Genomic DNA, 18,745 nt, shown 5'->3' with positions numbered 1-18,745 from the left:
TCCCCGCACAGCCAGAGGGGCCCAATCCCTGCTCCTGCCCCACTGGTAACTGGGTGGTGACAGGGAGGCAGCTGGTGGGGCCAAAGGAAGTGGCTCCGGGCTAAAAACAGGCCAGAGGCCCATTTAGTCACACAGCCAGAATCCTGCCTGGTGGCGCCTGCCTCCTCCTGACCACAGCCCTCAGGGAGCCCTGATCAGTCTTGGATACAAATGAGAGGCTGACCTTCCTGCTCCTGAAGACAGCCAACTCCCTGGTGGGTGCTGTTTCCACCTCTCGGCCCTTGCACTTGCTGTCCCCTCCACCTGGAATGCTCCCTCCCTGCTGGCTGACTTCTCAACATCCAGAGGCCAAGTATCACCTGCTCAGAGAGCCTTCCCTCACCCCCTTAATTGATTAGATGCTTCCAGATTAGTGTCCATCTCCTGCATCCCATTTGCTTCCTCCACCAGGCACCTACTGCAAAGTGGGATTGTGCATTTCAAGGCGTGTTCACTTTTTATTGTGTTTCTGACCTTGAATGCAAGCTTCAGGGAGCTAGGGTTGGTCTGCCCTGTTCATTGGATCCACTTTCCTAACCCGGCAACTAGCACACAGAAGGCCCTCGATAAAGGTTTGCTGAGTGGATGAATGGAGTCATGGCCACCCACCCGTTCATCCCTTCGCCATGGATTAAATCTCAGAGAAGCCCCCAGGGGCTTGGTGACCTCCTCAGAGCAAAAGCCCAAGTTAGGGGCCCTGCGCCATCCAGCTTCGTCCTTGCTAGCCCTACCCTCACTCCAAACCGCCTTTGCACTTGGTCTTCCTTCTGCCCGGAACAGTCTTCTACTAACCCCCAGAGTACACTTTGATCTCTGTTCAAACGCTGTCCTCAGAGAAGCCTTCCCAGACTCTGCCCCCACCCACGCCACCAGCACATTCTAAATTCACTACTGCCTGGTCAGAGTTCTCCCACCTCAAATAGAGCTCCATAAGGCCAGAGACTTCTACCTCCTGGCTGCTTGCCCTCCAGCACCTAGAATGCTCTCTGGAACACAGGAGGGTCTGCAGGCATAGTTGTGGAACAAATAGAAGCTCAGCATCTTGGGCCACCTCTTCTATCTTCATCCCTCGTGGGACGCATTGTTCCCACGAGGCACGTATGATAATTACCCCCATTTTACAGACAGGAAACTGAGGCTCAGAGAGGGCAAATAAGTAGATTTGAACCCCGTTCTGTGTGACCTGAGCCCAGTCTCTGTCATCTGCCTGTCCCCCTAGAGGCACATGAGACCTGTGTCTCCCTCTTGTCCCCCCACTTCTCTCAACCGCTCAAGCAGACCTGGCCCGGCCTCCTTCTGGCCTCCTTGCCTCCAGCCTCTCTCTCCCACTCACTGACCTCGCTGGTTTACAAGGGATCCCTGTAAACCACAGATCTGGCCATGTGCCTCCTTTGCTCAAAACGCCTCCGTGTCTCCCTATTGCCCTGATTCAGGCTGGCATTTGAGGCCCCTGCCAACTTCTCCAGACTGATTTCCTGCTTCATCATATGTAAAAGCCATACTGGGAGGCTCCAACACAATCTTGCTCTTAGCCACAAGCCTTTGGACACGTGATCTCCTCTGCCTGGAACACTGTCCTTGCTCCAACTGGAAAAGGCCTGCCCCTCAACTGCTCTCAGCTTGGATGTCACTTCCTGCCACGGGAGAAAAGAGAATAGGAGTTCGTGTCTCCTTCCATGTCTCTCCAGCTTCACCCTAACCCCCAAGCTCCCACCCGGTGGGGTTCCAGAGGGTGTGAGCTCCCTGAGCGGGGGTGGGGTGGGGTGGGGGGGCTGGAAACCATGACTAATTCACCTCCGGGTTCTAGCTTGGGGCCAGGCCGAGAGCAGGGACTCTCCAAATAGCTGTGACATGATTGGGCCGTGTCAGAAGTCAGACCGCCTGCTTTGCACAGTGACCCCACCGCGTACTGGCTGGGGATTCAGGGACTTGTCCATAAACTCCCTGAGCCTCAGCTTCCTCATCTTAATGAAATCCCTAATGAAAATACCCACTTATAGGGTGGGGATGAAATGAGTTCATAAATGGAAATCACTTGCTACAGTGCCCGGTGCTCAGTAAATAACAGCCATTAATGTGCCGAAAGGAACAGGTGCGTGCGCAGCCGTGCAACTGGGAGCTTGGTGCAGGTAGGCACATCCTTCAGGACAGCCCTGGCTGCTGGACACCCTCGGGCCGCCCTGTCACTGGTCGAAGCTTTTCCCACCATTGCCCTGTTGGGTCCAAGGTGGCCAGTGGAATTCAAGGCCACTGGACGTAGACAGGAAGAGGCAGCGTCACCAGGCCCAGCGTAATCCAAACCAGATGCGGCCTCAGACCCATGGGGGTGGTCACTGTGGGCCTGGCCAAGGCCCAGAGGCAGGAAATAGTCTTGGAGGAACGCTTTCTGGGCTGGAACCCGCCCGGAGGAGCTGTCCCGTTGAGGGTGTTAACCCTTCTTAGCCCACAAGGGGGTGCCCAGGACACCGGGCAGGGGAAACTGGTGGCACCGGCCCCAGGAGGCACCATGCACCTTGCAGGGAAGATTGTAGTGTCATCATTGTAATGGGCACCATGCAGAAGGGGCCCACAACCAAGCACTGTGGTGGGTAGGGCACACCAGGCAAGGGGCAGGGGATGCACCCAGCCTGGTACCTGGGACTTGAAGAGTCACAGCCCAGAACCTTGGCCCAAAGAGCCATGGATTCACTCCCTCCATCAGAATGGCTCCTCGGGTGAAAAGCTTTTTCCTGCAAGGCCCCTGGGGATGGGAGTTCTAGTGATGGTAGTGGGGCCGGGGCCCAGGCCTTCGAAGAGGCAGAAACTCAGCCCCATCGTGACTTTTTCCTGTGTGTTTTCTGTGGCCCTTGGAAGGAACAAATCTCTCTGAACCCCCATTTTGTCACCCATATTGTCGGGTCTATATCCTTTACCTCCAGGGACCAGGGGAGGCCAAAGGAGGCCCCTGATAAATCAAAAAGAGCCTTTCAGGATGTGCTCCTGGGAGGCGATAGGACAAAAGCAGTGATCAGGCCTGTTCCATGGTTCTGGGTGGGCTTCCTTCCTAGGAAAGGTTAATTTGCTGTGTGGCCTCGGGCAAGTTACCTTCCCTCTCAGAACCTGTTTCCTCATCTGTGAAATAGGGTGAATGAGCGCCCTATCCTGTCTTGCGACTGTCATGAAGGCCTAGGAGTGGCCGCGGAGAGCAGAGCCGTGGTTGTCATTTGCATATTATGGACGAGGAAATTGGGACCTGTGCTGAGAGTCAGGGGTCCTCGGTTCTAGTCCCAGCTATTGCTCTCTGCTGAGGGGCCTTCCTCGTTTTGGCCTCGGTTTCCCCAGCTGGATCCAGGCCCTGGATCTCTGCTGTGGCTGGACCTCATTTCCTCACCCCCCCCCCCACCCCGCCTCACGGCTGTGACTCAGCCCTCATCATCACGCTGTGTGGCCGAGGCTCAGCCTGGGTGGGGGCCAGCAATGCGGAGAGAACTCAGAGGAAACCACAGGCCTGGCCCAGCTGGCAGGTGCCGAGCGGGCGGGCAGGCGGGCAGGCAGGCAGGGATCCACGGCCCTGGGGGCCTTGTCTATAAGCACAAGTCCCACCAAGAACCCCAACCCAGGTTCCCCAGGCCCCCCAAACCCTGAGTGTAAGACCCACCAGGCTTAGACCCCAAAGTCTGCCCCACCTCACCCCATGTGGCACCTGCTGCAGTGGGAGGCTGCACCCACCTGCTGGTACAGGGCAGGGGTGGGGTTGACAACCCCGGCCCTGCCCTCCAGGCCAGTATTCATGGAGTCAGGGGAGATAGGGATGAACAGGGTCCTGGTCTGTGGTCAAGTCCAAGATTTCTCAAGAGGCGGGCGGTGCAGCAGTTAAGAGCAGGGGCTCTGGGCCAGTACTATCCGGATATCAGTCCTGGCTTGGCCTTCGACTTGCTGTGCGACCCTAAGCAAGGGGCTTAACCTCCCTGAGGCTTGGTTTCCGCATCTGAGAAATGGGCCTAACACCATGCCTGCTGGGCAGGATCACCGTGAGCAGTCAACGTGATCATGAACACGCGGAGCTGGAGCAGGGCTGGTACCCAGCAGCGCGCCATGCACGTGAACGGCTGTCGCTGCCACACCTGCTGGAACCCATTCACCCCAAGCAGGCAAATCAGCTGCCCCGCTGAGGCCAGTCCCACTTCTGACTCAGTTGTCCTCACAGCCAGAAAGGCTGTGCCCTCTTCGGGTCAAGCTCTCCCGCTCTCTGAGCTGCCTTCTGCAGCAGATGGGAGCCCCTCCCCCGCACTGCAGGCCCCCGGCAGGAAAGAGCAGAGAACAGCTCTCTCCCCCAAGGCGTCTGGGGAGACCCCCACCACTGCAGGTCCAGCAAAGGTGCCACAGGCCTGCCCAAACCTCTGGCTCCACCTGGAGACTCTGCTTTCTGCTGACACCTCGTTCTGTGGTGAAGCAGTGTGGGCTTGTGCGCAGAGCCTTGCTCTGGGAGACCAGAGTTTAAGGTCCAGCTTCTGACTTGTTGAATAGCCTTCAAGTTCCTTCCCCTCTCTAAGCCTCAGTTTCCATGCGCCGCCCCCCCCCCCCGCCACGTAAAATAGGAATAATAATAATGTCCTCCTCATAAGCTTGCTGCAAAGGATAAATGAGTTAATACCCGTATAGGCACTTAAATGGAGCCTTGCACCCAGTAAGCACCCAATACATGTTGCATGGTGCTGTGACAGAGGAGCAAATTGAGGCCCAAAGTGGGAAAGCCGCTTGCCCAGAGCCTGAGCTGGGCAGCCTGGTTCCTGAGGCTGCACCGGGGGCCACCATGCTGCGCCCTGAAGGGCCCCTCGAGGGCCCGGCCCACAGCAGCGCTAGGGGAACGGTGGTCATCTCTGACCTCACCCAAGTGCATGCACACACCCAGGGAAGGAAGCCACATCCAACCTGTACATTTATTTACAAGGCACAAGCTGAGAGCAGGTGGGGGACTGCCTGATGGCTTTCCCACTCCCCCTGGGCCTGCTGACCCCATCATCCAAAGCCATGGGTGACCCTGGGGCTGAGGGCCCCGAGTGGCTGGGCTGGGCCCGCCTGGCCCTCAGGCAAGCTCGGGGGTGGTCTCCCTGTCCCCCAGGCCTCTCCCCTCCCCCTCCGCCAGGCCTGGGCTGGGCGTCCTTCTCTCACACAGAGTTCCTGTGTGTTGGTGGTTGTCAGGAAGGTGGGCGGGGGCCGGGCCCAGGCCAGATGGTGTGTACTCGGTCTTATCTGTTGGGAGTGGGGAGGAGGGCGGGGGCATGGAGGTCCTCTTTCACAAAGCCTGCTCTGTCTCCCCTGGCAGCTGGGCCTCAGGAATTGGCCTTGCTACCTTCCTGCCCCACCAAGGGCCTCCCATCCACAACTGCAGAAGCCCCGCATGCTGGGACCCCCAGCCTTCCCGTTCCAGCTAGGAGCAAGCCCAACCCAGGGATGCCCCAGGTGAGGCCAAGCAGGGGTCACCAGGGCAGCAATTCCAAGAGGGGGAGCCAGGGAGGGAACAACAGGGCCTGTGGCATCTGGGCTGTGGCTCACGGGGCCAGGGCCCTGTCTGGGGAGGCATTAGCAGGATCGATTCAGGCCACATCTGAGGCGGCTCACGTCGGGGAAGCAGTCGCTGCGCGGGGTCGTGGGGAGCCCCGAGCCTCCCAGCCTGGCGCAGCCTTGTCCTAGCCAGCCCACCCTGGGGATCTGGCCTGTCTGCTCTGGCCTTCTGGGCTGTGTGGCCTCAGCCCCGGCCACTGTTCGGCTGCGTCCAGGCCTCAGCAGCTCCTGGGGCTCAGACCCCCAGAGCCATGAGTGCCCCCGAGCTGCTGATCTTCTTGAAGCGGTTTGCAGCACTGACAGCAATGAAGTTTTTCTGGGGGAGGAGGGAGAAGGATCCCAGTCAGCCTCAGGGCAGAGGAGAAACTGGCACTGCTGAGCGGCTCCTAAGACCTCCTTCATTCCCCAAAGGCCAGAGGCTAGAGAGGGTGCAGTACCAAGAATGGCCACAGGAGGTGCCATGATACCATATCTTCCAGGACCCCTTCCTTCATTCAGCAGGTAGGGCAGCCAGACCTGAACACCTCTCTGCTCTAGATGCTCCAGTGGTTCCTATTTCGCTCCAACTAAAATGTAAGCCCCTTGCCATGGCCAATGAGTCCCTCCACCCCCTGCTTCCCATTCCGCTCTGCCTTCATCTCTCTTCACCCCTTGCTCATCCCATTCCACCCTTACTGGCCTCCTAGCTGTTCCTCATGCTTGCCAACCATGCTTGTGCCTCAGGGCCTTTGCACTGGCTGTTCCCTCTTCCTGGAACACTCTTCTTCCCAGTACCAGCATGGCTAACTCCTCACCTCCTTCAGGTTTTTTGTTCACATGTTCCTTCTCAGTGGGCCCTTCCTGACCACCCTACTTAGAAGTGCAACCTCTCGCCTGGCACTCCTGACCATCCTTATTTTTTTCTAGAGCCCTTCCTTAACCCCTTCTAATAACTCCCCACCCTCTATCTAAACTAAGTCCACAAAGACTAAAATCCTTGTCTCTTTTGTCCACTGGTGTACTCCTGGTGCCTAAAAGTAGTAGATGCTCAATAAATATTTGTAAAATGAAGGGAAGGGGCCTGTGATGGGGCCAGAGATCTTTTCCTGAGCCTGAGCTTCAAATGGACACCCCTCCCCAGGGTGGAGGTGGTGGGTGAAGGGTCACTGCTCCAGGACAGGTACCGGAACAAAGAGATAAAAGCCAACCCTGTTTCCCAGACAGGGCTAGGCCTGGTCCATAGAAGCTGCCAAGGCAGGGCTGGTGGGGCCTGGGATCTGCCAGGAGCTCTTCCCGCCTGCAGCCCCTCCTACCTCCCCACCCGCCCAGTGGTACCTTCCAGCGCCTCTTCATGAGGTATTTCTTAAGCAAGATCTGGGACTTAAGGCGTCGGTTACAGCGCTTGGCTTTCTCTGCCAGGTTGTTAAGCCAGGGGTGGGCAAGGCACTGGGCAGCGCTCATCCGGGCCCTGTGGGAGGGGGCAGTGTGGTGAGGGCGGGCGGCATGCCTGTGAAGCACCAGAACCCAGCCAGTCCCGGCCTTCTTCCTGCCCTGCTGGCGCACATGCACACACACACACACACACGCACACACACACGTACACACACATATGCACGCACACACACACACACACACACACACTGGGCTTGCACACACGGGGGCTGTGTCCTCATGTGAGCCTCACGTCTGGTCCTTGACAAGGAGGCTGGAGACGAAGTCTTTGGCCTCGTCAGACACAGCCTCAAAGGTTTCGCCGTCAAAGCTCCAGTCAGCGCAGAGGACGTTGTTCAGGGTCTCCGTGTCATCGTCTCCCAGGAAGGGCGAGAGGCCGCTCAGCCTGGAGAGATGGGGTGTCAGGGGGCAGGGAGGGGATATGGGAGATACTGAGTCACCTTTGGGGGCTCAAGGGATGGAGGCAGATCCTGGGAGGCAGCACTATGTGCTGAAAAGAGCCCCGGCCTCCTGAGGGAGACAGACCCAGGTTTGAGTCTGGCTGGGTGACTTTGGGCAAGTCAGTTCCCCTCTCTGAGCCTCATTCTTCTCATCTGTAAAATGGACATAATCATCCCAGCTTCCCAGGGTTACAGTGAAGAAGAGGAATGATGAGTGTACAAAAAAAAAGTCTGCTGCCTCCCTGCGCCCACCCTGGGTCATCGAGAATCTGCTGTCCAGGAACCTAGGCTAGGACACTATGCCTTTCGGGGCCTTCATTTCTCCATCTACAAAATGGGTACAAAGTTCCCCTTTCCTGGTTCCCCCTAGCACACCCAAAATCCCAACAAAACCCTGACCGAGGGAGTGGGGAGGTAGAACCGACCTCACCAGGACCCCAAGGCCAATTTTGGCCTCAGCTGCCCACCCATGTGCCCCAATCCCATAAATACCACACTCCCTCAGGACTCACAGCATATAGGTGATGACCCCCATACTCCACATGTCTGTCTTATCGGAGATTTGGTCATAATTCACCACTTCAGGTGACAGAAACTCTGGGGTCCCAAAATTCACCTTCAGCTTCTCATTGGGATTATACCTGGGAGTGAGAGCACGAGCTCAGAGCGCAGCCCCCAGCCCATTCCCCGCAACCTCTGCTCTTCCCCTGTCCCCTGCCCACCTCAGACGCTTGCCCTGCCCTCCCCACCCACCAAGGGGGTACCTCCGTGCCAGGCCAAAGTCAATGATCTTCACCAAATGGCCCGTGGTGTTGACGCACAGGATGTTCTCTGGCTGAGAAGAAGGGGGTGGCCTGGATTGACCTCTGACCCAGCTCACCCTGCCTCCCCACCCAGGTCCACCCAGGGCCCAGGCTTTCTGGACCAGAGCCCCAGGCTGCCAGAATGGGCAGCCTGTCAGAGACCCCCAGACCTGCTTGCTCCAGGCACAGATGAGGACCCTGAAGCCCTGCGAAGGACTTCCAGGGCTGGGACTGTCCTCTCCTGGCCTCCTTGCCCCCCTACCCCCACCCCACCGGTGTCCGTTCAGCTAAGGCTCCTGGGAATCGTGTGGCCCCAGCACAGGTGAGTGTATGAATGACTTTCCTGTGAGGCCAATCCTTCCCTGCTCTGGGCCTCCATTTCCTCCTCACGTGACACAAGGACACAGGACTAATCTGAGGTTGCAAGGCAGAAGCGTTTTAAGTAGTTAACAATGGTTAAAAGGCAGGAGACTTCACACAAAAACCCTGCTTTCCTGATCTTCGACACCTCCTGAAACCCCAGAAGCCCTAGCTATGTGGCCACACGGCACCTGGTGTGTGTCGCCACTGTCCCCTGAGCCGGGCGCTCGGCCCCCAGTTCCCGGGTCCTCCACTGCCCCAGGCCAGGCCCTTATTCATCAGAGCTCCGTGGGCATTTGACTAGAGGGCCCTGACAACGTGCATTCGGAAAGTGCTTTTTGAACGGACGCAAACCTCTAATGACCTTAACAGCTCAACCTGGGTGTTCCAGCAAAACAGGGAAAAGAAAAGAAAGGTCCCAGGGTACGATCTTTTGGGGGTGCGAGGCAGACTCAGACCTCCTTCTGGAGGACACAAGACTTCCTGAGGAGCCCTGGGAAGGGCCTTCAGGCCATGGTTCCCCCAACTTACTTGACCGTGAGACCGCTTTTTGATGAGAAACTTATTGCTACCCTGAAAAAACACAGTTTAGGATAAAGAACCTTAAGACAGCTTCTTCCCGGGGCACTATGCTTTAACTGGGGACCCTGCTCGGCCCCCAGAGCCACTGGCTTTCACGGGGCACCAGCAGGCCTCCAGCGCTCTGTGCAGCTCCAACCAGAAGCTCAGGAGTCACCCTATGCTTTCCTTTCCCTGTCTCCTACCCCCTCCCACATCAGCAGATCAGGTTGGCTCCATCTTCAGAACATACCCATTGTCTGGCCACCTCCCATCCCTCTGCTACGGCCACTGGTGCCAGCCCCCCACCACCTCTGCCCTTGGTCATGACAACCGACTCCCAGATCCCCTGCTGCCATGTTGGCCCGTTGAAACCCATCTCCTTACCCTCCTGGCTTCCGGCCTGCATAGCTGCCCTGGGGGCCATCAGAAGGCTCTTACAGCCCCAACAGCTCTGACCTGGAACCAGCCTGGAGCCGGTGTGGGCCGGTCCCCTGCCTGCTTCTGCTCGAAGGCTCTGGCCCTTGCCTGCTTCTCCAAGTTCACCTTGTCTGTCTCCCCGTTCCTCTCATGTGCTTTTCATGACACTTGGCACGGTTTAAAAGGATCTATTGTAGGAATGTCTGTTTCCCCCACTGACCTGTAGGCTCCCGGGGACAGAGGCGTGTCCTTCGTCATCCCTATGGTAACCCCCCACCCCGCGGCTGACTTCACATCCCAGGCGCTGCCACGTGTGGCCACAGCTGGCTGAATGCACCACGCCTGCTGGCTCTCCCTGACCCGTTCTGCGCAAGGCACTGAGCAAGGTCGGAGGAGAGATACAAAATATTCTTTCACGGAACGTTTTTGCTAGTGCCTAGCACGTGTATGTTGCTGCGCTGAGGCTATACCTCACGGACGTGTTTTCCTGACTCCCCTTCTAGAACGTAAGTTCCAGGAGGGCAGGCATCTTTGTCTACCTCCTTCACTGCTGGATCTCCACCACCTAGAACCCTGCCTGCCATAGAGTAGGCTCTCGACAGATACTTGCAGGATGCATGAACAAACACAGCGCCTGTGAGGGGCCAGCACCGAGGCAGACACTTCAGCAATGCCTAGCAAGTTCTATGCGTGAGATGCTGAGCTTGGTTGGGGCTCGCAGGACAGAGGCTGTGTGCTTAGTACTACTACACTAGAAGCCCCTGAGAGCTGGGGCTAAGCTTGTTTACTCTCCGTTGGATACCTCACTCCTGGTACCTAGCAAAGCCTCAATAAACCTTTGGGATCTACAGCTAGAAGGGTGGAGGGAAGGAGACTAGGCTGGATGGGAGGGGAGAGGGCTGGCTGGTTGCAACTCTGGTTTCAGGGGGTCAGCTTCTGCTCCCGAGCCCTCCCAGGAGGCCCCGGCCCCAGTACCTTGAGGTCCAGGTGCAGAACCCACATCTTGTGCATGAAGAGGATCCCGTCACAGATCTGCCTGACAAACACCATGGTGTCCACCTCAGTCAGCTGATAGTCCTCATCCACAATCCTCTCGAAGAGCTCGCCGCCCTCGATGCTGTGTGCACAGAGCCCTCTACAGGCTTGCTTCCGGGCCGGCTGGCACCCCCACCCGGCCCCCTGCCCCACTGCCGACACTCACTACTCCATGAACAGGACTATCTCGTGCGAGGTCTCGATGGCCGCATAGAGCTGGATCAGGTTGCGGTGGTTCAGCTGGTTCATCACCTCGATCTCAAGCTTCACCATTTCCTGGGCACCAGGGAAGCCAGGGGCACCAGCTGAGTGTCACCGCTCCTTGCCTTCTCCCCTTCCATACCTTTGCTCTTGACTGGCCCTGTCAGGCCTGGCCTAGACCACTGCCCGGCCTCCTCCTTGCTGGCCTCCTTGCCTCCCATCTTTCCCCACCCGGAGCCCGTGTCCACGCCACCGGTCATTCCGGCCAGGACACTGTTCCTCCTGCCTGAATACTCAGGTGCCCGAGGGCCAGTCCTCCGCTCACCACTCTCCCCACTGCACCCTCTCCCTGGGCTTTCTCCTCAAGTCCCAGGACATGCCATTCCATGCAGATGTGACCGATTCCCAAATACGCATCTCCACCTCTGAGCGCGCCCTTGAACTGCAGGCACCAACGGCTCCCACGGCCTGACTGCCATTCCCCTGGGATGGCTAAGAGATCTCCTGGATCTCTCAGGTCCAAATGAAACCGTTGCCACGGCCCCCGCCCCACAGCTGAGTTGCCCTCGGCTTGCCTGTCAGCAAGAGCGCCCGCCCCATCGCCCAGGGGTGCAGGACATAAAGCCAGGAGCTGTCCCAGATTCCTCTCATTCTCACACCCGTCTAGAGGGAAATCCCTCTAGATTTCAAATCCAGTAACTTCTTGCCGGCTCCACCACTGCCTTCCTGGCCTAGGCTGCCATTACTTGTCACTTTCAGAAAGGGTGAACGCCAACCGTCACAATGGTAGCTTGAAGTCGGCCGTGGTAGGAATACTGACACCAGGGAAATGGCTAAAAGCTACAGATCGGGCCTCTCCCCCTGCCCGTCCCCTCAGCCCCCAGCATCACATCAGTGCCCCAATTTTTCCATTTTTCCCGTGATTCTATTCCTTCATTCACATCTCATTCTACCCACCGCTTCCTCAAGAGGCCTGACCTCACCACCCTATCTTAACAGCCCCCATCGGCCCCACACTCCCTGTGCCCTTCCTAGCTTTATTTTCCTTTCTAGAACCGCTCAGTTCCCGACGCCATGTTTTCTGTGTGGGTCATGTTGAGTTGTCTGCCCCTGTCTTGAGCGTGTCGGCCCAGGAAGGCAGGGACTCAAGACACTTCCCTGCCGCTTCCCTAGCACCCGGCACAGTGAATGGCCCAGAAAAAGTACTCACTAATTAATTAATCAAGAGCTGACTCCAATTAATCTCCACAGCACATATGTCTGGAGCATCTACGCTGAGCCAGGTCCATGACAGAGGCCTGGAGACCCCGCAGTCAAGTGGAAGGCTGGAGAAAGGCGGAGTCACGTGGAAAACACATGCCTTCCTGATGTGCACAGAGCCATGATCGAGAAGCAGGACCGCAGGGCTCTGGAGCTTCTCCTCATGCCCCTCCCAGGCTCCAGGCCTCCGCGCATGCTGTGTCTCTGCCCCAAATGCCCATAAGTTCCCGTCTCGGTTCCCTTGACTCAACCCAAGGGTCCCCCACAGGTCTCTGTCACTCCTGGCCTCACTCCTTCCTTCTCACAGTCCCCTCAGCTTGAGGCTCTCTTCCCCGCCTCTCCACGGGAACCAGCTCCTCCTTTGAGCCTTCATTGGAGAGAGACCGGCCAGCTGAATCTGGAGGCTCCTCCACAGCCCCCTCCAGACCCCTGCCTGACCTCCACCTGACCCCCGTCTGACCCCCACCCTAGCTTTCCTGAGCTACGCCCTCACCACAACAGGTGGCGAGGTGGTTATCACCCCCTCACACACCTGACCCCCTGACCACATGAGCCTCTGCCTACATTCATTCATTCATCCACTCTTTCATTCGTTCCTTAAACAAACACTGCCTCGGCGTCCTCTGAACTAGGCCTGGGCCAGGTGTGGAGGCACAGCTCTAGACGCAGCCTGATTACCTTGGCACTCCCTGGTGAGGGCGCAACCATATTCATTTCACTTAGGGAACCCCGTGCCCAGCGCAGGGCCTGGCCCAGAGCCCACGCTCATCAGCGTTTGCTGGACTGAACCAAACAGAAGACAGGAACGTCCTGTGCCTAGAAGGGGAAGTCCCCAGGATAAGTTCACCAACTGAAGTGTCTTGTTTATGGGTAGGGGCTTCAGGTCCCTGTGGCAGGGTTGTCTGTCTGTCCATCTATCTGAATGACATCTTCAGCGCATCAAGGTTCACACACCAAGCCCCTGGGGCAGACATATGGGTGGAGGGAGGTGAGAGGTACCCACTCAAAGGACCCCCTCCCCTTCCCACGTAGCCAGCCCCTACTACCTTGTCTTTGGGTGTCTGTTTCTTGATGACCTTGGCTGCCAACTTGAGGCCTGTGGCTTTCTCTGTGCAGGTACAGACTGCTCCAAACTTGCCACTGAAGAGAGAAGAGGTGGGGAGTGAGGGGGTTTCCAGGGGCACAGGGCTGAAGTAGGGCGTCTGTGCTCTGCTCCTGTCTGGGTCCCCCTCTGTGAGCTGGGACGCTTGCCCCAGCCAGCCTGACTCCCTCCTGAAGCTGGGAGCTCTGTGGCAGGGACCGTGGCTGAACCACACCAACCATGGGCACAGGATGGGTAGACTCATCCACAGGCTGGCCCCTGATGTGACAACTCACAGCCTCGTGGTAACCATGGGCCCTGGGGCTCTGGGCCCTAGGAGAAGGCACCTGGAGGGCTTTTTATGAAGCTCTTTGAGGGGGGTCACGGTGGTGCCTGTAACTGAAACAGACAGGAAAATACTGTTCGCTTCCTATGGGAAATGAATCAATGATCAATGGTGTGTCTGTGTGCGAGACAGTGAACCGAGTGCATAGCAACCCATGTGACAGCTTGCATACGAGGGGGTAAGTAACCATGCAGAAGTAATTGTGTCCATGTAGATCATGTCCAATCGGGGTGTGTCTGGGCCTTGCACGGGAAAGATGTGAGGCCCTGGGGCTCGATGCTCTCCTGCCCATGGGCCAGGGGCTCGGGGTCCCAGCTCTCACCCGCCCAGTGCCTCCTTGGAGTTCATGCTGAATTGACTGCTGACGTTCCCGGGCCTCAGCTCCACGATGCGGTGGGGAAAGGGGGCTGGGGGTGGCGGACAATCATCTGGGGAGGCAGAGCAGAGCCACCACGGTCAGTGCCAGGGGCTGCTGGGGAGGCGCCCCAGCACCACCCCCTCCTGCCTGGCCTGGGCCCCACCCAGGGAAGTTCACCAAGTGATACCTGGGGGACAGCTGGCTCCGGGATAGGGGCAGGGGGCCCAGTTTCCAGTTTCAGCTCTACTACCAACACACAAAATGGCCTTGGGACTCTGTCAGAGGGGGCTCAGTGTCTCCTGGCACAACAATGGGGACAGCTGATTGGACTTCTCAGACCCTCCCACATGATAAGGAATGAAGTCTCCATCCCAAGCTATCTCCATTTCCATCAAAGAAAGAAAGGGTGGGGGGCGGGATGATCATGGTGGAGCGCCAGAGAGGCGTGGCTATGTCTGAATGATGGGGTAGGTGATGGGACCTGCCTACCATCCCCTCTAATTACACCACAAGCTGGCCCCTCCTCCTGAACGGCTGCCCAACGTGGGCATGACCCAAGGGCAGGGGAGGGCCAGGGAGGAGACCGGGACCCAGATGTTTGGTAGAGAGAGGCTGCCACCTAGCGGCAACCACGGGGAACAGCGGGCCCTGGCGGCTCACAGGCTGAGTCATGGGGAATGGAAACCTCTTTATAAATAGCAAGAGGCAGCAGGGAAGCCTGACTGGTGATGAATCTGACGGCCCTTCGAGGTTGTTCAGGTCCCGTCACCCCAAGGATGTGATTTCTGGAGGGGGCAGGGCAGAAGTCTCTGCTGCTGCTTGGGGGAGGAGGCAGGGCTCCTGGCTGCTGCCCAGCCACCAGGCCCTCCCACCCCGTCTTGGTGGCACTGTGCTGCTGACCCGGCAGGCCGGCCGGGCTTCCAGGGCACCTCAGCCTGGAGGAGGGGGGTGTCAGGACACTCTGGGCTCTTCTGACCCCATCTCACCCCACCCCCAGCCCTGCCGCACCCCCACCCGGGCCCTTTCCCTATTCACCTGCTCTCCAAGCTCGCTCGTGCCCAGTGGCTCCTGCTGCCCACTGACTAAACCACCCAACCACCAGCTCATTGTCTGATCATCAGTTGAGGCGGCTTCACAGTCCTGCCCCATCGCATGTGCCCAGCTTCCTTGGTTGCTGCTCCCATACACAGGCACCTGTGCTCCTCAGCTCATGAACCCGCTATGGCTCTCTTGACCCTCCCTACCCCCTCCAGGATGTCCTTTAACTACCAAAGCCTGGCCTTTGAGCCCTTCTACAGACTGACTTCAAATTCCACTGTCCAGAGAGTTGGTGCTGCTCCAAAACCTGTCTGCTTTTTTTTTTTTTTTTTTTCAAAACCCCGTTAGAGACAAAGTAGAAGAAAGTCAAAAGTGAGCTCTGAAGTGGGTCTGTTTGGACAGGTTCAAATCCCATCCTAGCTGTGGATTTGGGGCACTTACTCCATTTCCCTTTCCCTGAGCCTCCGTTTTCCCATCTATCAAAAGGACTAGGGATTTATACTTCTTAGAGTTGTGTGACACCTAGATGGGTCAGCCTGGGTGAGGCGTGGCTCAGAGCAGCTCAGTCCTCTAAACCGGGAGACGTGGGGATACCTGGGGAGCCCCGTGCCCTCCCCAGTCCCCACCTGCCCCTGGCCTACCCAAAATCTGGAAGCAGTCCTCCTCCCTGGCTGTGAGACAGAGGGCCTGCCCCACCTCCGATTTCTCCGAGGGAAGAGCCTGGAACTCGATCCCCCTCGAGGTGTCCCCTTGCACCTTAGCCTGGCCAGCCTGGCCTGGAGCCTTCTCTCCTGCTTCCTTCTGGCTGTCTGCCAGGATGTTCTTCCCTCCTTCTGCTGCCTTGGCGGGCCCGGGATCTGTGGGGCTGGGGGTCACAGGCACCCCTTCAAAGATAAGCTCCGATGCCTCACTCAGAGGTTTCTCAGCTGGCAGCTTCTCAGGTCTAGAATGTGAGAACACAGAGGTAGAGGTGATGCCTTTAGCACTGCTTCTGCCTCCGGGAGGCCTCGATGCTTCCAGAGCCTCTTCTGCAATCTGGAGCTGATACAACCACCCCCCACCCCACCCCCAGTCCCCACCACAGCCTCAAATGCATGGGGTGAGGCATCCAAATTCACTTTATACGAAATCAAGGGACGTTAATAATACCATGCAGGTCTGTGGCCATTACCTTGACTATCAATGCACTAATAGATCATTAATATCTACTAATAGGATTGTTGTTCTGGTTAGTCATTAGGTGGCTACAATTAGGGAGATTATGGAGCTCTTGATTCACACAAACTCTGGCAATGCAATTGATTAATGCATCAGTGATACCAATGTATTAATTGATATCAATACATAATTCAGCCTGACGTAGTGGTAGTATTGTGGTTTGCAATTTATCACTAATATCATTCATGTGATTAGCATTAAGGTAAGTCTAATGGATTGCCTTATAAGACTGGTGCTATATTATGGTTATGAAAGCATTAGTAATGATCTATCAATCTGATGATTAGTCATTATTTCATATTATAGTAAGAAAAATGGTTATCTTTTCCTCCTGATATCTCAGTCCTGCCCTCGGCTAGAACCAAGTTCATGGAGTAAGGGAGACGCTGGCCTCCAGATGCTTTGTGAAGAGGTCTTCAAGGACCTCTCTGTCTTGACATTCCAGGTGTCTATGAACTATCACCAAGTCCCGGTTTCTGCAGGGGCACAAGGTAGGAGAGCCAATGCCCGAGACAGATGCTAAACATCCAAACTGCCCAATCCAGCATGGAACACAGTGATGATGAGGCCCAAGACAGAGGAGCTAAACGCAACGACTGCAGAGCCTCAAACCCCTCCCCACTGCCCGACAGGGGACGTTCACCTAGAGATAATGGCGGGGCAGCTGGGGCTGTGCAGAAAGGCGGGCGAGCCCCTCCTGGCCCCTGCTTGGCCCTCCACTGCCTTCTTGTGAACCTTGGGCTCTCCGGGGCCCTGGCTGCCCGAGGCCTCCTGCTTGGCATTGGGCTTCTTGACGCTGGCCTCGGCTGTCGCGGTCTGCTGGGGCAGGGCTGCTGGCGGCCCAGCACTGCCCTCCGCAGGGCCCCCACCCAGGTCGCCTTCTCCCTTGGGGCCCTCGCTGCCGGTGGAGGGTTGGGCCAGGGCACCATCCTCTTTCTTTAGGGCGGCAGCTTTGTCGTCTTTCTTCAGGGTGGGTGGATCAGGCTCTTTCTTTGGATGTGGGGTCCCAGGTTCTTTCTTTGCATCTGGGGTCCCAGGGCCTTTCTTTGGATCTGGTGGACCAGACGCTTTCTCTGCAGCCAGAGGTCCTTCACCTGCTGTACGTTTAGGTGCCTCGTCTGCAGAGGAAGTGAGATCCCAGTCAGGGTCCACCGTCTTCCCCCAGCCAGGCTGACCAGTGACCAGCTCTAGGCCCAAGTCCCCACCTAGGCAGCAGTTTGCAAATACTTGTCCCACTGAGGCTCTGGGGCCGTTTCATGGGCTCTAGAGATGGGCTGCTGGGGCCTTGGAGGCCCCTGCGGGAGACTTCTGGTCCTCTAACACACCTTGATGACCCCACCATCGCTCGCCCTGAATGTTTAGGCGCCATGCACGGGGGGCTCCACATTTTCCCAGTCTCTCCGGGGAGGGCTTCCGGTCGGCCCTCGACCCAGCCCAACCTTACCCAGAGATTGTTCTAATTTCTGGGTCCTTCACGCACCATACAAAAAGGCCTGGGACCCAGAACTCCCGCTGAGGAATGGGCCCGGCCCTGGAGTCCAACAGCCCTTCCCAGGCTCCTCCCTCTGTCTCCTGCCCCAGCTTGGCACCTGTTGATGGGCTCTGGATTCCCAGCTCCACTGTTCCGTTTTCTGTCGCCATGAGGCAGGGAGGCGTGTGCTTCTGCTTGTCTAACTCAAGTCTTTCTAGCTGCAGAAAGAAGAGTGAGGTGTGTCAGGCTGTCAGATTCTTCCTCTTGCCTGGCAGAGAAGAGCCAGGGCCAGCTGACTGAGGGAAGAGAGGTACCCGGAGCAGAGAGGGGCAACCTGATGGCCGCCTGACTTGCAGCGGCTGCCCAGGAGCTCTCCTGGGGCAGTTGTAAGGGACTGGGCTGGGTGGGCAGAGGCGGAGGCAGGGGCGCAGGCAGGGGAGGCGGGGACGGAAGAGAGGATCTCTTACACCAGGGGCCATGCAGCCCGGACCGCCACCACCTGTCACTCTTGGCCCCCATTCAGAGGACACGGCATTCTTCCCACAGCCCGACCGGGGGTGGGGGGAGGGGGGAGAAGAGTGTTGGAACAAGCAGGAAGAGAAAAGGGAGGGGACACCTGGGCCCCTGAGGGAGCAGCCGTTCCCCAGGCCTTGCCCAGTATCGCTGGCTTGGACGGGATCAGGCAGGGGGCCTGGCACAAGAGGGGTTCCCCAGCAGGGCCAGAGGACAAGATTATGCTCAGGCTGAGCCCTGGCTCTGCCCACCTGCATGCCACGTCTCCTGGGGTTGCCCAGAAGCTGGTGAGAGCCACGCAGGCCCAGGGGATAATCACCCTGACCCCACTGCCCAGCTCTGTGCCCATGATCCCTGCTCCTGGCCTCCAGACCTGCTTGGGGGCATCTTTGGGGAAGAAATTGTCCCAGGGGCACTTGCTCAACATGTCCACGGGCCTGAAAGCATTTTCTTTTGGAAAATGTATTTTTCTTAGGCTCTTGGGGAGACGGAGGCTGGCCTGCTTGGAAGGAGGGGGGCTGGTGGAGAGTCTTTTCCAAAGATCCTTGACTACAGTGGGGAACTGGGGGCCACTCAAGCCCGAGGTGATCAAGCTGAGATGGGATGGGGAGAGGTATGATCCGGAGAGC

General features: G+C 57.7%; 1 protein-coding gene across 1 annotated transcript; it reads right to left on the bottom strand.

Annotated features, from left to right (window-relative positions):
- Window positions 1–4,946: 4,946 nt before the first annotated feature.
- Window positions 4,947–17,773, bottom strand: MYLK2 (myosin light chain kinase 2). Its single transcript, XM_027622817.1, has 13 exons — window positions 17,722–17,773; window positions 17,173–17,250; window positions 16,776–17,118; window positions 15,556–15,857; window positions 13,841–13,946; window positions 13,138–13,231; window positions 10,797–10,906; window positions 10,571–10,712; window positions 8,219–8,289; window positions 7,967–8,095; window positions 7,247–7,399; window positions 6,898–7,030; window positions 4,947–5,899 (listed from the first exon to the last, which is right to left on the bottom strand). Exons 1-13 carry the CDS (start codon window positions 17,771–17,773, stop codon window positions 5,819–5,821), a joined length of 1,794 nt encoding a protein of 597 aa, XP_027478618.1. The 3' UTR covers window positions 4,947–5,818.
- Between the last annotated feature and the right edge of the window lie 972 nt (window positions 17,774–18,745).

Source organism: Zalophus californianus, chromosome 8 (genome assembly GCF_009762305.2).
Source record: "Zalophus californianus isolate mZalCal1 chromosome 8, mZalCal1.pri.v2, whole genome shotgun sequence".
Taxonomy (NCBI): Eukaryota; Metazoa; Chordata; class Mammalia; order Carnivora; family Otariidae; genus Zalophus; species Zalophus californianus.
Note: the sequence above shows the minus strand (reverse complement) of the source record. Positions and strands in the feature narration are given on the sequence as shown.

Excerpts from the sequence above, each read along its gene's own strand:
- MYLK2 (XM_027622817.1), bottom strand. The coding sequence starts at position 17,773 with ATGGCGACAGAAAACGGAACAGTGGAGCTGGGAATCCAGAGCCCATCA. Across the intron at positions 10,713-10,796 it reads ATAGTCCTGTTCATGGAGTA|CATCGAGGGCGGCGAGCTCT; the intron begins GTGAGTGTCGGC and ends CTGTGCACACAG. Across the intron at positions 8,290-10,570 it reads TTCTGCACCTGGACCTCAAG|CCAGAGAACATCCTGTGCGT; the intron begins GTACTGGGGCCG and ends CCTTCTTCTCAG.